General features: G+C 47.2%; 1 protein-coding gene across 1 annotated transcript in view; it reads right to left on the bottom strand.

Moving 5' to 3' along the window:
* TBK1 (TANK binding kinase 1) overlaps positions 1-16,427 on the bottom strand; it is a 110,116-nt gene that overhangs the window by 13,465 nt on the left and 80,224 nt on the right. Inside the window, exons 13-15 of the mRNA XM_075342458.1 lie at positions 15,293-15,359; positions 13,054-13,175; positions 1,684-1,760 (exon numbers count right to left, since the gene is read on the bottom strand). Of these exons, the coding sequence (XP_075198573.1) occupies positions 1,684-1,760; positions 13,054-13,175; positions 15,293-15,359 (266 nt within the window). The remainder of the gene's footprint in view (positions 1-1,683; positions 1,761-13,053; positions 13,176-15,292; positions 15,360-16,427) is intronic.

Here is a 16,427-nt window from a genome sequence, read left to right as displayed (position 1 = left end):
ATAGGAGCAGGATGGGGTCATAGGAGCAGGATGGGGTCATAGGAGCAGGATGGGGTCATAGGAGCAGGATGGGGTCATAGGAGCAGGATGGGGTCATAGGAGCAGGATGGGGGCATATCAGCAGGATGGGGGCATATCAGCAGGATGGGGGCATATCAGCAGGATGGGGGCATATCAGCAGGATGGGGGCATATCAGCAGGATGGGGGCATATCAGCAGGATGGGGGCATATCAGCAGGATGGGGGCATATCAGCAGGATGGGGGCATATCAGCAGGATGGGGGCATATCAGCAGGATGGGGGCATATCAGCAGGATGGGGGCATATCAGCAGGATGGGGGTATACGAGCAGGATGGGGTCATACGAGCAGGATGGGGGCATATCAGCAGGATGGGGGCATACGAGCAGGATGAGGGCATACGAGCAGGATGGGGGTATATTATGAGCAGGATGGGGGTATATTATGAGCAGGATGGGGGTATATTATGAGCAGGATGGGGGTATATTATAAGCAGGAAGGGGGTATATAGCAGGATGGGGCCATATGCAATGATGGGTTATATAGTAGGATGCGGCCATATGCCAGTATATAGCAGGATGCGGCCATATGGCAGGATGACGGTATATAGCAGGATGAGGGACATATACTGTATATACAAGGCAGGAGGATCATTACCAGGATGCGCACCTTAGTAGAGAATTTGGGGACATTACCCCCATAATGTCAGCAGCAGATCCTCGCCCCATAACTGTGTCATGACCACATTTTTTGCTTAAAATTTTATTTTCCTATTTTCCTCCTCTAAAACCAGGGTGCGTCTTATAGTCCGAAAAATACGGTATTTCATTATGCGATCCAATAAAGATTTCTTTTTTTTTTTTATTAACTTTGAGCTTTGCACATTTCTACATAAGTATTCTTTAAGTATTTCAATACATCTTAATAGGGTTTAAGTCAGTCAACTGCTACTTTTGTCCATGTGGCTTCTGAAAAATAAAGGGAGCTTGGACTTACGGTAGGTCTAGTGACTAATGTGAAAAAAAATATATATAGCGATATGGGGGGGGGGGAACCTGATGCATGATTTCTTTAGTTTTTATGTAATCTTCTAGTTTTGTAACAATTGCTTGAAGATGTACAAACTAGGCACTTAAATAGTGGATTTGAAAGAAGAACCAATTTCTTCAAGATTCCCAGACGCAGTTATTGGCAAATTGCGCAAGAGGTGACATGGAAGTGCCTGGTATTTTACTGTTGGTGGTGAGTACTGGTGGGATAGCTTTCTTTATATCATCTTTGACTCGATTACTCCACTTGCACCAGTATAGCAGTACAGTCTCTGTTTTTTCTAGCACTTGTACAATTTTCTATAATCCCACAAACATGTTCATAAGGCTAGTTTCACACATCTGGCTTTTCGCCGGATTCAGCGCACTCCAGTACAGTGTATACAGTACAATGGCAGCGCAACAAGCTACGGTCACATGCTGTCATGTGACCAGAGCATGTGGCATGTGACCCGGAAGTTGCCGCGCTGCCATTGTACTGTATACACTGTACTGGAGTCCGCCGAATCCGGCGAAAAGCCGGATGTGTGAAACTAGCCTAAGGGAGAAAAACAAACAGGAACCAAACTTTTGCTGAAAAGAAAGGCAATAAACATGAAGAAAGGCCGACTCACTGCGTTGTGCTTTATCCTTCTTGAACTGACAGCTGATTTCTGTTATTAAGCTGAGCAACACTTGGAGCTTCTCCACACTGCCGGGAACAAAATCGCAACAATTACTAGTTAAGTTCTATCCAGTTTGCAGACAATTAAGACTGATTGTTAGGCTGTTTATCCATTTTAATCAATCAGTGCTCCATTTTTAAACTTAAAAAACTAGTGACAGTGCTAAAAGGTTTATCTCAAGGTCATTGGTAAAATGACAAAGTGCTTGTAAAAACAAGTAGCTTTGCAACTTTTCACCTTTTAAAAAAATCCTCTCTTGTCAAGAAGGAAGGTATTACAAAGTACTCTTGCAGGCTCATGTTTAGAGCCTGCTCCCGACACTTTGAAGATGGCTGGTTCTGATTAGCACAAGTGTCCCTGAGCTTCTCCTAAGCTGCAGAAGGAAAGCGGCCTTTACCAACTTCCTGGGAAACTGCTCAGTTTGGACCAACAGTGTGACCATGCCGCAGGTCAAAATTGTCAATGTTTAGGAGTGCAAAAAAACAAAGTGAAAATGCAGAGATTCAGAGCACTCCTCAAGATTAGTGTTGTGTACACCCCTTTTATCCCCTTAAGGACGAAGCCAGTTTTGTACTTAATGCCCAGGCCATTTTTTGCAATTTTGACCAGTGTCCCTTTATAAGGCAATAACTCTGGAACGCTTCAATGGATCCCGGTGATTCTAAGATTGTTTTTTCGTGACATATTGGGCTTCATGTTAGAGGTAAATTTAGGATGATATTTTTTTATTTTATTTGTGGAAAAAATCTGAAATTTGACAAAAAAATTTAAAATTTTGCAATTTTAAAACTTTTAATTTTTATGTCCATAAACCAGAGAGTTATGTCACACAAAATAGTTAATAAATAACATTTCCCACTTGTCTACTTTACATCAGCGCAATTTTTGAAACATTTTTTGGGGTTAGGAATTTAAAAGGGTTAAAAGTTCATCAGCAATTTCCCATTTTTTCATCAAAATTTACAAAACCTTTTTTTAGGGACCACATCCCATTTGAAGTGACTTTGAGAGGCCTAAGTAACACAAAATACCCCAAAGTGACCCCACTCTAAAATCTGCACCCCTTAATATACTGAAAGTCACATCCAAGAAGTTTATTAACCCTTCAGGTGCTTCACAGGAACTAAAGTAATGTGGAATGAAAAAAAATAAAAATTAACATTTTACCTAAAAATGTTGCTTTAGCACTAATTTTCTTACTTTTTCAAGAGATAACACCAAAAATTGGACCTCACACTTTGTTACCCACTTTCGTATGAACGCGCCAATACCCCACAAGTGGTCAGAAACCTTTGTTTGGGCAAATGGGAGGGCTTGGAACGAGAGGAGCAATACTTGAATTTTGGAAAGCAAATTTGGCTGAAATAGATTGCGGGCACCATGTTGCATTTACAGATCCCCTAAGGTACCTAAACAGCAGAAACCCCCCTCAAGTGACGCCATTTTGGAAATTAGACCCCTTAAGGCTACTATCTAGGGGTGTAGTGAGCATTTTGGACCCACAGGTACTTCACAGATTTTGTTAACGTTACGTTGTCATATTGAAAATTGACTTTTTTTCTCAAAAATGTTGCTTTAGCATCAATTTTCTCCCTTTTTCAAGAGGTAATTCCAACATTTTGACCCAAACGATTGTTACCCACTTTTTTATGAGCGCGGTGATACCTCACATGTGGTATGAAACCTTTGTATGGACAAATGGGAGGGCTTGGAACGAAAAGAGTAATATTTGAATTTTGGAAAGGAAATTTGGCTGAAAAAGATTGCGAGCACCATGTCGCATTTGGAGGACCCCTAAGGTACGTAAACAGCAAAAAACCACCACAAATGACCCCATATTGGAAACTAGGCCTCTCAAGGAATTTATCTAGATGTTTGGCGAGTACACTGAACCCCCAGGTGATTCAGACGTTTATAACGTTGAGCCATAAAAATAAAAATTTTACCACAAAATTGTTACTTCAACCAGATAGCTTTTTTTTTTTAACAAGAGTAAAAGGAAAAAAAAATCATAAAATTAAGTATAAGTAATAAATAAATAAATGAGCATAAAATTTATTGCGCAATTTCTCCTGAGTATGCTGATACCTTACGTGTGGTGGAAATCAACTGTTTGGGTGCACAGCAGGGCTTGGAAGGGAAAAAGTGCCATTTGACTGAACAATTGGCTGGAATAATTAGTGAACGCTATGTCGCATTTGCAAAGCCCCTAAGGTACCTAAACAGTGGAGGTCCCCCACAAGTGACCCCATTCTGGAAACAAGACACCTCAAGGCTTTTATCTAGGTGTATGTTGAGCATTTTGAATCCACGAATACTTCACAGAATTTGATAAGCTTAGGTTGCCATATTGAATATTTTCATTTTTTTCACAAAAATGTTGATTTAGCATCACATTTCTCACTTTTTCAAGAGGCAACAACAAACCGTGGACCCCACAGGTTGTTATCCAATTCCTTGTGAGTGCAGGGATACCCCACATGTGGCCAAAAACCTCTGTTTGGATAAATTGGAGGGCTTGGAATGGAAGGAGCACCATTTGAATTTTGATAAAGTTGAAATAAATTGCACGCACCATGTCACATTAGCAGGGCCTCTTGGGTACCTATACATCAGAAACCCCCCACAAGTGACCCCATTTTGGAAACTGGACCCCACAAGGATTTTATTCATGAGTATAGTAAGCATTTTGAATCCACAGGTACTTCACAAAAATGTTGCTGTAGCAACAATATTCTCACTGTTAGGCTATGTGGCCATGATCCAGTGACACGGCGTGTAGTACCCAGTGTCAGCTTTCCTGCAGAGATGTGAGTGGTGTCCATGGGAGAACGCAGCTGCCCATGCCCACGATTTGGGTTCAGGCTGCTGTGGACTTTAGCTCTATTCTACGTGCAGAGAACACGCTAGTCTCCGCAGCATAAATTGACATGCTGAGGCTCGGGAAGCTGCACCACAGGTAGGTTTATGCTGCGGAGAACAGAAGCACAGTAGGCATGAGATTTCTAAAAATCCTTCCAATGTGCTTCCACTGCACAACGCAGCGTTATGGACGCAGGGAAAACACTCTGCGCCCAAAACGCTGCAAACCCTGATTGTGGGCACATAGCCTAAAATGCTACAATGGATGAATGTATAGATGTCAAACATATATAACATCCCACCCCCTGCATATTCTAAGCTGGCGCCCTTTAGTGCCTTTCATGTGGCACTAAAGGGTGCCGAGCCTTGTATTTAGCCCAAAAAAAAAAATAATTAAAATAAATGATGTGAGGTCCCCCCTATTTTTGATAGCCAGCTAGGGTAAAGCAGACAGCTGTAGCCTGCAAACCACAGCTGACAGCTTCATCTTGTCTGGTCATCAATTTGGAGGGCTCCCCAAGCTGTTTGTTGTTTTTTTTTTTAATTATTTATAAATAAATAATTAAAAAAAACAAACAAACGTGGGGTCCCCCCAAATTAGATTACCAGCCAAGGTGAAGCTGACAGCTGGGGTCTGGAATTCTCAGGGTGGGAAGAGCCATGGTTATTGGACTCTTCCCAGCCTAAAAATAGCAGGCCGCAGCCGCCCCAGAAGTGGCGCATCCATTAGATGCGCCAATCCTGGCGCTTCGATCCAACTCATCCCGTTGCCCTGGTGCGATGGCAAACGGGGTAATAAATGGGGTTGATACCAGATGTGTGATGTCACCTGGCATCAAGCCCAGCAATTAGTTATGTCATGGCGTCTATCAGATACCTGACATAACTAATTGACAGTAATAAAAAAAAAAAAATGTATTTGAAAAAACACTCCCCAACCATTCCCTCTTTCACCAATGTATTGAAAAGAAAAAAAAAAAAAGATCGGGTCCCTATAATCCATTTGGACGTCCCACGTCGACTCTGGACCTTCTAGAATATGGGGGCACGGTCAGGGAATATGTCCCCCATTTTCTAGGAGTGCAGACCCTCCATTTGAGGAGAGTGGGTGCAAAGAATCTGCACCCACCCTCCCCGGGTCACAGCTGCAAAGTGCCGAGCAACAGCAGAAGCAGCCAGCGCAGCTCTCTGAACACAGGAAGCTGAGCTCAGCTGCTCTGCACATGTGACCGCACTGACCGGCGTCTGCTGTGAAGGAGGAGGGATCGCGGAGGATGAAGGCTGGAAAAGGTACTGGGGACACCGGCGAACACCGGGAGGGACAGGGGGTGACCTGGCAGGGCCTAGGGAGCATGTTTCTGTCGCATGTGTTATGGCACATGCGACACAAACCAGAGAAAAAGGGTGATTGCGGGTGGCGCGCTGCTGTGCTCGCCGGTGCGCGCCGCCATCTTGGATTTTCGGGAGGGGGTTGGGGATCGGGGGGGACATTTTGGCGACACCGGGGGACTGGGAGGGGACCGGGGAAGAGATTTATCTCCCATCTGACATGCTTGATCATGCCAGATGGGAGATAAATCATTTTTTACCGGCGCTGTCATTTACTGTAACCTGATGATCGGTATACGGTGTATACCGGTCATCACGTGGTATACCGGTCATCACGTGAGCGGGGACCGGAAAAACCGGCCTGAATCATGATCTTCAGGGTCTCAGCTACCCCCGGTAGCTGAAACCCCGGACATTTTCTGACGCTGGGGGGCGCTATTCACTTATTTCTGCCTGCAGTTTATAAACGGCAGATCAGAATAAGGACCTGATTCTGCCGCCGTTTATCTCCGCAAGGCTGTCGTAATGGGGTTAAAGAGAATCGGTCATGTTATTTTTCGATATTAAACCACCCCCAATGCATTTTAAATTCAAAAATGTGCATCATTAACATGGTTTAAAAGAATAAATAAAATTCATGTATTAAAAACCCCACAACTTTATATTCTTAGATGAATGTAGTACAGTCCTTTGGTTTCAGTCATAGAGGTGGTGCTTTTGCTTAGTTCAGTCACGGACACTTATGTGCAGTCACATTTTTTTTTAACTTAGTCACAACGCGCGCATTGTGATTGATTGCAGTGACGGGCTGACATCACGGCAATCTCACTTGTAATCCAGAGCTTATGCAGTTCCTCTCCGCTGCCCAAGCATTGGCACTGAATCTGGGTGTATGTCCCCAGATTCATTCACAATGTGCGCATGCTGTGGGCCTTCTGAAGTAACTTTTATGTGTAAGAAAATGTGGTCTCGTTCGGAGTTAAAACGTCTATAATTGTTTACTGCTATAGTTAACACATACCCTTATTGGATCTCTATAGGAGTTAAACCTCCATAAATTACAGGTACCCTTATTGTCCATTACATTATGTTCGTTTTTTCAAAACACTACACCAAAAAGGGTTGGGATTAAGTCAGAATGTCGAAAATATTCACAAGCATTTTAGGTGTTACCTCTATAGTCAAATATATCTCTGCCAGCCACATTTATTCTTTTGTAATTAATGTTCAATAAAAAAAGAGAATTTTGTTTACTTAACGTAAATTCTTTTTCTTATAGTTCTGACATGGGAGACCCAGACCATGGGTGTATAGCTTCTGCCTCCGGAGGACACAAAAAGTACTACACTAAAAAGTGTAGCTCCTCCCTCCGAGCATATACACCCCCTGGATGACCATATCCAGCCAGTTTAGTGCAAAAGCTGAAGGAGGACATCCACCCACAAGTAGAGATAGAGTAAAACCCGGAACAACCGGAACCTCTGTCTACAACAACAGCCGGTGAAAACACACGGAACAAGAACTGCCAACAGGCGACAGGGAGGGTGCTGGGTCTCCCATGTCGGAACTATAAGAAAAAGAATTTACGGTAAGTAAACAAAATTCTCTTTTTCTTCATCGTTCCTTATGGGAGACCCAGACCATGGGACGTCTCAAAGCAGTCCATGGGTGGGTAATAAACAGAACTGCGAAGTAGGCAAAACCTAACTTCACAAATGGGCGACAGCCGCCTGAAGGATGCGTCTGCCCAAGCTCGCATCTGCCGAAGCATGAGCATGCACTTGATAGTGCTTCGAAAAGGTGTGCAGACTAGACCAAGTGGCAACCTGACAGACTTGCTGAGCCGTAGCCTGGTGCCTGAAAGCCCAAGAGGCACCGACAGCTCTGGTCGAGTGCGCCTTAATCCCCGGCGGGGGAGGCACCTGAGTACATTGGTAGGCATCGGAGATGGCCGACCTAATCCAACGAGCTAGGGTCGGTTTCGAAGCCGAAAGACCCTTGCGCTGAGCTGTGGTCAGCACAAAAAGAGAGGTGCACCGCCTGAGAGCAACGGTGCGTGACACATAGATCCGGAGCGCCCGCACCAAATCTAAAGTATGCAACGCTTTCTCAAAGCGATGCACAGGGGCCGGACAAAGGGAAGGCAATGAAATGTCCTGGTTAAGGTGGAAAGGAGACACCACCTTAGGGAGAAAATCCGGAGTCGGACGGAGGACCACCTTGTCTTGGTGAAAAACCAAAAAGGGTGACTCCGAAGAGAGCGCAGCCAAATCAGAAACTCTCCTGAGAGAAGTTATGGCCACCAGAAAGACCACTTTCTGTGAGAGGCGAAACAAAGGAACCTCCCTAAGAGGTTCAAAGGGGGGTTTCTGTAAGGCCGTGAGGACCAGATTAAGGTCCCAGGGATCCAAAGGCCGCCGGTATGGAGGAATGATGTGAGATGCGCCCTGCATGAAGGTGCGCACCTGGGCCAGTCGGGCGATACGCCGCTGGAACAACACTGACAGAGCAGAGACCTGTCCCTTGAGGGAATTGAGGGATAGTCCTAGCTGCAGACCGGACTGTAGAAAGGACAGGATGGTCGGCAAGGAAAAAGGCCAAGGAGCATGGCCGGAAGAGCGACACCAGGACAGAAAAATCCTCCAAGTCCTGTGGTAAATCTTGGCCGAGGAAGACTTCCGAGCCTGAGTCATAGTGGAGATGACTTCAGAAGGAATGCCGGAAGCCGTCAGGATCCAGGACTCAAGAGCCACGCCGTCAATCTGAGAGCCGCAGAATTCTGGCGGAAAAACGGACCTTGTGAGAGAAGGTCTGGGCGGTCCGGGAGATGCCACGGCACCTCTACGGACAGACGGAGCAGGTCTGGGTACCAAGCTCGCCTGAGCCAGTCTGGAGCAATGATTATGACCCGACGGCCCTCCATCCTGATCTTGCGCAGGACTCTGGGCAAGAGAGCTAGAGGGGGAAACACGTAAGCCAGACGGAACTGGGTCCAATCCTGAACCAGCGCGTCCGCTGCCAAGGCCTGAGGATCGTGGGAGCGAGCCATGAAAACCGGGACCTTGTTGTTGTGCCGGGATGCCATTAGGTCCACTTCCGGAGTGCCCCACTTGCGGCAGATTGACCGGAACACTGCCGGATGCAGGGCCCACTCGCCGCTGTCCACGGTTTGACGGCTGAGATAATCTGCCTCCCAGTTTTCTACGCCTGGGATGTGGACTGCGGATATGGTGGACTTTGAGTCCTCCGTCCACTGAAGGATGCGTTGAACCTCCAACATTGCCAGGCGGCTGCGAGTCCCGCCCTGGTGATTGATGTAGGCAACTGCTGTCGCGTTGTCTGACTGGACTCGAATGTGCTTGCCCGCCAACAGGTGGTGAAAGGCTACGAGGGCTAGGAGCACAGCTCTGATTTCCAGTACATTGATCGAGAGGGCTGATTCGGACGGAGTCCAAGTGCCCTGTGCTCGGTGGTGGAGAAATACTGCTCCCCAGCCGGATAGACTGGCATCCGTGGTGAGAATCACCCAGGACGGGATCAGGAAGGAGCGTCCCTGAGACAGAGAGAGGGGCCGAAGCCACCACTGAAGAGAGCTCCTGGTCTGTGGCGACAGAGCCACCAACCTGTGCAAGGAAGAAGTCCGCTTGTCCCAACAGCGGAGAATGTCCAGCTGCAGGAGACGCAGATGGAACTGGGCAAAGGGAACCGCTTCCATTGACGCCACCATCTGACCCAGCACCTGCATGAGGTGCCTGATGGAATGACGACGGGGCCTCAACAGAGAGCGCACCGCCAGATGGAGGGACTGCTGTTTGACTAAGGGCAGCTTCACAAGTGCCGGCAGAGTCTCGAATTGCATCCCTAGGTACGTAAGTTTCTGTGTCGGGGTCAGAGTGGACTTGGGCAGATTGACAAGCCACCCGAATTGAACAAGCGTGGCGAGAGTGAGCGAGACACTCCGCTGACAGTCTGCACTGGATGAAGCCTTGACTAGGTCGTCCAGGTAAGGAATCACTGCCAACCCCTGGAGGTGCAGAACCGCAACCACTGCTGCCATGACCTTGCTGAATACTCGAGGGGCCGTGGCTAACCCGAAGGGGAGAGCCACGAATTGGAAATGTTCCTGTCCGATTGCAAAACGTAGCCAACGCTGGTGTGAAACCGCAATTGGCACATGCAAATAGGCATCTCTGATGTCGATGGATGCTAGAAAATCTCCTTGGGTCATTGAGGCAATGACCGATCGCAGAGATTCTATGCGAAAGTGCCGCACCTGAACATGCTTGTTGAGAAGCTTGAAATCCAGGATGGGCCGAAAGGAACCGTCCTTTTTGGGGACTAGGAAGAGATTTGAGTAGAAGCCTCTGAACCGTTCCCGGGCGGGAACCGGTACAATTACTCCGTTGGCCTGCAAGGATGCCACGGCCTGAGAGAAGGCGGCGGCCTTGGAGCAGGGGGGAGTGGACAGAAAAAATCTGTTTGGCGGGCTGGAAGAGAATTCTATCCTGTAGCCGTGGGAGATGATATCCCACACCCACTGATCGGAGACGTGTTGAAACCACACGTCGCCAAAGTGGGAGAGCCTGCCACCGACTAAGGACGTTGCTGGCGCGGCCAGATAGTCAAGAGGAGGCTGCCTTAGTGGCAGCGGCTTCGTGCGCCAGCTGGTTTTTCGATCCTTGGCTGAGTTAGTGGACGAGGCTGAGGGCTTAGAGGATGACCAGTTAGAGGAACGAAAGGAACGAAACCTCGACTGGTTCCTGCCCTGGACAGGTTTCCTGGTTTTAGTTTGTGACAAGGAAGTACTCTTCCCGCCAGTAGCTTCCTTAATAATTTCATCCAGTTGTTCACCGAACAGCCGGGACCCAGCAAAAGGGAGCCCAGCAAGGTACTTCTTGGAAGAAGCGTCTGCTTTCCACTCTCGAAGCCACAAGATCCTGCGGATCGCGAGGGAATTAGCGGAAGCCACCGCCATGCGGTGAGAAGCCTCCAGAATGGCAGACATGGCATAGGATGAAAAAGCCGAAGCCTGGGAAGTTAAGGCAACCATTTCGGGCATAGAGTCCCTGGTGAGGGAATGCATCTCCGCCAGAGAAGCAGAGACGGCCTTAAGAGCCCACACTGCTGCAAAAGACGGGGGGAACGAGGCCCCTGCCGCTTCATATACAGATTTGGCCAGCAGGTCAACCTGGCGGTCAGTGGAATCCTTAAGTGAGGTGCCATCCGCCACAGATACAACTGTCCGGGCTGAGATTCTAGACACCGGAGGATCCACCTTAGGTGAATGAGCCCACTCCTTGACCACCTCTGGTGGATAGGGAAAACGGTCATCAGAGCTACGCTTTGGAAAGCGTTTGTCAGGACAGGCCCTGGGATTGGTCACAGTGGCCTGAAAACTGGAGTGGTTAAAAAACATACTCCTTGCTCTCTTAGGTGAGGTAAACTGGTGTTTTTCTACCAGAGAGGCTTGTTCCTCTGACACTGGTGGATTGAGGTTCAGTACGGAATTAATGGACGCAATTAAATCACTAACATCCGCATCACCTTCGGATAGATCAATGGGGTACATAGAGGTAGCGTCCGAGCCCACAGTAAAGGCATCCTCCTCGCCCTGCGATTCAGCTCGTGAATCCGAGCCGTGGGACGAGGAAGGAGAATAGTCCCTGCGTCTCCGTTTAGGAGGACGGGGTCTGGGAACAGAGGAAAAATCCTCTGAGCTCTGCAGAGCGAGACGGAGCAGCGGAGGCGCCCTGAGAAGGGGGCTGATGCATGGTTAGCAGAGTCCGGGATAGCTGTCCCATGGAGTCGGCAAAGGACTGGGAGATAGCATTAGAAAACGATGCTACCCAAGCCGGGGGTTCAGCCACCGGGGCCGGAGCAGCCGGAGGGACCACTGGGGAGACTCTAGGCTGAGGCACCACCATGTTAGAGCAGGCATCACAATGTGGATATGTGCTCGGTTCAGGCAGTATGAGCTTACATGCAGTGCATATAGCGTATAGCTTTGCAGACTTGCTCCTAGTGACAGACATGCTGCTGAGGTGGAAACTCTGCAGTAAAGAACACACTCCTTCAGAATTACCCCCAGAGAGTGTATAAAAAAGTCCACAACCAGAGGTTGTGGCTTACCAGACCGTTTTGTGTGCCCTCCGGTTCCACAGCTTGGACTCCCAGACAGATTGCAGAGCTGCTGCAGCCAGCGCCGATCAGCATGTGAACACTGAGAAAATGGCGCCGGAGTGAGGAGGGGGGGTTGGACTAGGTCCAAGAGCGGGAACCGGAGGGCCAAGGAGAGATACAGGGGAGGGAAACATCTCCTCAGGGAGGAGTGTCCTCCCCTATGCTGAACGGCCGGTGGGCGGCGCCGCACTGTTCCCCTGCATGACTGACATGCAGGGGCAGTGAAACCGAAAGTAGGCCGCAGCCGAAGCCGGGGCCTAAATTTTTACATACGGCCGACAAGCAGGCACCCTCGGCGCGGTTCTCAGGAAAAAACCAGAGAACCGGCCGGAAACCACATACAAGTTAAAAAACATACTCTCCCCACAATAAATGTACAAGGGACCCCTGAATAACGTCTCAATACTTAGCTTATGAGACGCAGGGCCAGGTCCCTGAGGGGTGAGCACTCCGTCCAGGCAGGGACCTAAAAGGGCTGCGGATGGAGACCGGTCTCCTGCAAAGCAGTGAGAACCGTGATGGCTCCCACTTCAAGCCAGAGCCCGAGGGATGGTGAAGGAGCGCGGCATGTAAGGCTCCAGCCTTGTAGAATCAACCTTAACAGCACCGCCGACACAGTGGGGTGAGAAGGGACATGCCGGGGGTCCAGCTTGGACCCGCTTTTCTTCCAATTCTTTAAAATCAAAAATCAAAAATCAGATGAGAATGCATGTGTGTGTGTGACCTCCTGAAACACAAAGCATTAAACTGGCTGGATATGGTCATCCAGGGGGTGTATATGCTCGGAGGGAGGAGCTACACTTTTTAGTGTAGTACTTTGTGTGTCCTCCGGAGGCAGAAGCTATACACCCATGGTCTGGGTCTCCCATAAGGAACGATGAAGAAAAAGGCTTTGATACAAGCTTAAATGTAAGAAAATGTGTGTCTAGCAGCTCCTGATGTACTTACTTCCTATCACTGGGGTGTGTGCCTTCCATATTGATCCAGGAGTCATTTAGACTACCCCCGGGGGATAATTCATTCTTAATTTCTCGCAGTGATGTTTCTAAATTTTGCTGAGAACTGGAAAGCTGGGGGAAAAAATATTAAATTAGCTTGGCATTAAAGTAAAATTACAAATGTACAAAGTTGTGACTAAAGCAGCAGAAAATGTGAGAAATCTATTTTCAAATATTTGGTTAAAAGGCAGGGGTTAGTAAGATCAAGCTAATACATATGGACACACGTGCAAATGTCAGTCATTTGCTTCAAAAGAATGAGAATTTGTAATCATATTATTGTGAGCAACATCAATAAAAGCCTCTTATAGTTCCAATATGTAAGGAATAATAAATGGATGTGTTCCTTCATTAAATGTATGCACGGCACCTTTCTTGAGCTTGCCATCATTGGTCTGCCATGTTACAGACACAGTGGGGTTGCAATCTGGTCCTGATCACACAGTCTACAAGCCCACTAGCCTATTATACACTCCGCACACTCACTTTTCACTGTCTACAAGCCCACTAGCCCATTATACACTCTTTTCACACTGTCTACAAGCCCGTTAGCCCATTTCATACTCCCCCGCACTTCCTTCACACTGTCTACAAGCCCGCCAGCCCATTTTATACTACCCTGCACTGCCTACAAGTTCGCTAGTCCATTTTACCCCCCCTTCACTCACTTTTCACCGTCTACAAGCCTGCTAGCCCATTTTATACTCCCCGCACTCCCTTTTCACACTGTCTACAAGCCCGCTAGCCCATTTCATACTCCCCCGCACTTCCTTCACACTGTCTACAAGCCCTCTAGCCCATTTCATACTCCCCCGCACTTCCTTCACACTGTCTACAAGCCCGCTAGCCCATTTAATACTCCCCCGCACTTCCTTCACACTGTCTACAAGCCCGCTAGCCCATTTTATACTACCTTGTACTGCCTTTTCACACTGCCTACAAGTCCGCCAGTCCATTTTATACCCCCTGCACTCCCTTTTCACTGTCTACAAGTCTCCAAGCCCATTTTATACTACTTTGTACTGACTTTTCACACTAACAAGCCAGCTAGCCCATTTCATACTCCCCCGCACTCCCTTTTCACACTGTCCACAAGACCGCTACCCTATTTTACACGCTCTACACTCCTTTTTCACACTGTCCACAAGCCTGCTAGCCCATTTCACACTCCTCACACTCCCTTTTTAAACTGCAAACACTGCTTGCTTGAAGCAGAGCTATGTTGACAGAAATGTGAAAGTAGCAATTTCCTAAAACTGACAGCTTGTAATTTCCCATTTGAGTAAAATATTTAAGTAATTTCTGGCATCTTTATGCCTTTAGTTATCAAGCCTACTATCAATCTCTCAGTAGGGAAGGAGAAAAGCCTTGCATGATTCTCCTAGTCTAGGAGCTTGCCTTGACCATTTTATATTTCATTGTATTCTAAATGATTATTTAGACAATAAGGTATATATCCAAAGAGATGTTTAGGGACTAGCTGGAGGTATGCTTTAGAATAATTTGCAATGTTTCCGCTGGTCTATAGTAAACTTTAGTGTTAATAAAGTTTGCAGTTTCAGTGTTTTTAGTCAGTTGTTTCTATGGTTACTGCTAGTAAAATTATATGCATTTCATAAGTATATATTTTTTTATTGACATATACAAGTTAACGCAAAAAAACTTAATATTCACATTGTTGACCCTTATTTTTCAATATTTTCGCAATTCGCCTTTGTTATGCTGGATATCCGCTTCTGGGCCAGATCCTGACTGATGGTCACACATTCCTGCCTAACCAGTGTTTGGTGTTTATCACAATTTCTGTTTTCTCACATGCTTTTTGAAGACTGACCAAAGGTTATCAAATCTGATTGCGATCTAGACAGCTTCATGGCCATGGACCCAAAGTTTTAATGCTTTTTTTCACTGAACCACTTCACCATCACTATTGCCTTGTGACATGGTCTCCATCATGATGGAAAAAGCATTGTTCAAACGTTTTGAGAAGTATCACCATTGTAAATATTGAGTGCATAAACTTCATGTATTTGTCAAAAACTTATGAAAAACTTACAAATCTACTTCAGTAACCATAGAGATATCTGACTAAAGGATGTAAAAACAGTGAAGCAGACTGTGAAAAACAAAATTCAGGTAAATCTCAAAACTTTTGGCCACGACCATAAATTCTGATGGGGAATACTCACCCGTAGCAGTTTGGAATGTATTTCATATATTTCTGACTGCACGCTCATCTGCATCACATGCTCGTATCTGCAATTACACATGACAAGCCATTCAATGGGAAAACAGATTACATTTGTGGTCTGAAGAAAATTGATGCTAAAGAGAGTTCTGAGAATTTTTTTAAGGTGCAGTATCGAACAAGTTCCCGTCACTGCACGGCCTTTTCACATCCTCATTGACAGTGCCACGTGAGGTGCCGAAGGGGAAATTAAGCACTGCCAGTGTTTGTAGCCCTTGATTAAATCTCCACCTGCCTCAATCAAAGCAATCACCACAAGTATAGATTGTGACAGAAGGAGATTGCTCCCTCTTGTCACTCCATCTGCTTCCCGCAGTGTAAGTGCGGGGAGCAGATTGTTATTCCTCCAATTGGCTTATCAACAATGACCTTTGGGTCTCCATTACATCAAAGCTTAATGCCTCTGGCACGGACTATTAGGCAGCTGGTCAGTGTAAAGGTACAGTCACACTAAGCGACGCTCCAGCGATCCCACCAGCGACCTGACCTGGCAGGGATCGCTGGAGCGTCGCTATATGGTCGCTGGTGAGCTGTCAATCAGGCAGATCTCACCAGCGACCAGTGACCAGCCCCCAGCCAGCAGCAATGCGCTTGGTAACTAAGGTAAATATCGGGTAACCAAGGAAAGCCTTCGCTGGTTACCCGATATTTACCCTGGTTACCGCTGTGCTTATTTACCCGATGTATAATCTGGCTACGTGTGCAGGGAGCCGGCACTGGCAGCGTGAGAGCGGCGGACGCTAGTAACTAAGGAAAAAAATATCGGGTAACCAGCGAAGCACTTCGCGGTTACCCGATGTTTACCGTGGTTACCAGAGTCCGCAGAAGCCGGCTCCTGCTGCCTGCACATTCAGTTGTTGCTTTCTCGCTGTCACACACAGCGATCTGTGCTTCACAGCGGGAGAGCAACAACTAAAAAACGGTCCAGGACATTCAGCAACAACCAGCGACCTCACAGCAGGGGCCAGGTTGTTGCTGGATGTCACACACAGCGACATCACTAGCAACATCGCTGTTACATCACAAAAATCGTGCCTCAGCAGCGATGTTGCTAGCGATGTTGCTTAGTGAGACGT

This window comes from Anomaloglossus baeobatrachus, chromosome 4, assembly GCF_048569485.1.
Source record: "Anomaloglossus baeobatrachus isolate aAnoBae1 chromosome 4, aAnoBae1.hap1, whole genome shotgun sequence".
NCBI lineage: Eukaryota > Metazoa > Chordata > Amphibia > Anura > Aromobatidae > Anomaloglossus > Anomaloglossus baeobatrachus.
Note: the sequence above shows the minus strand (reverse complement) of the source record. Positions and strands in the feature narration are given on the sequence as shown.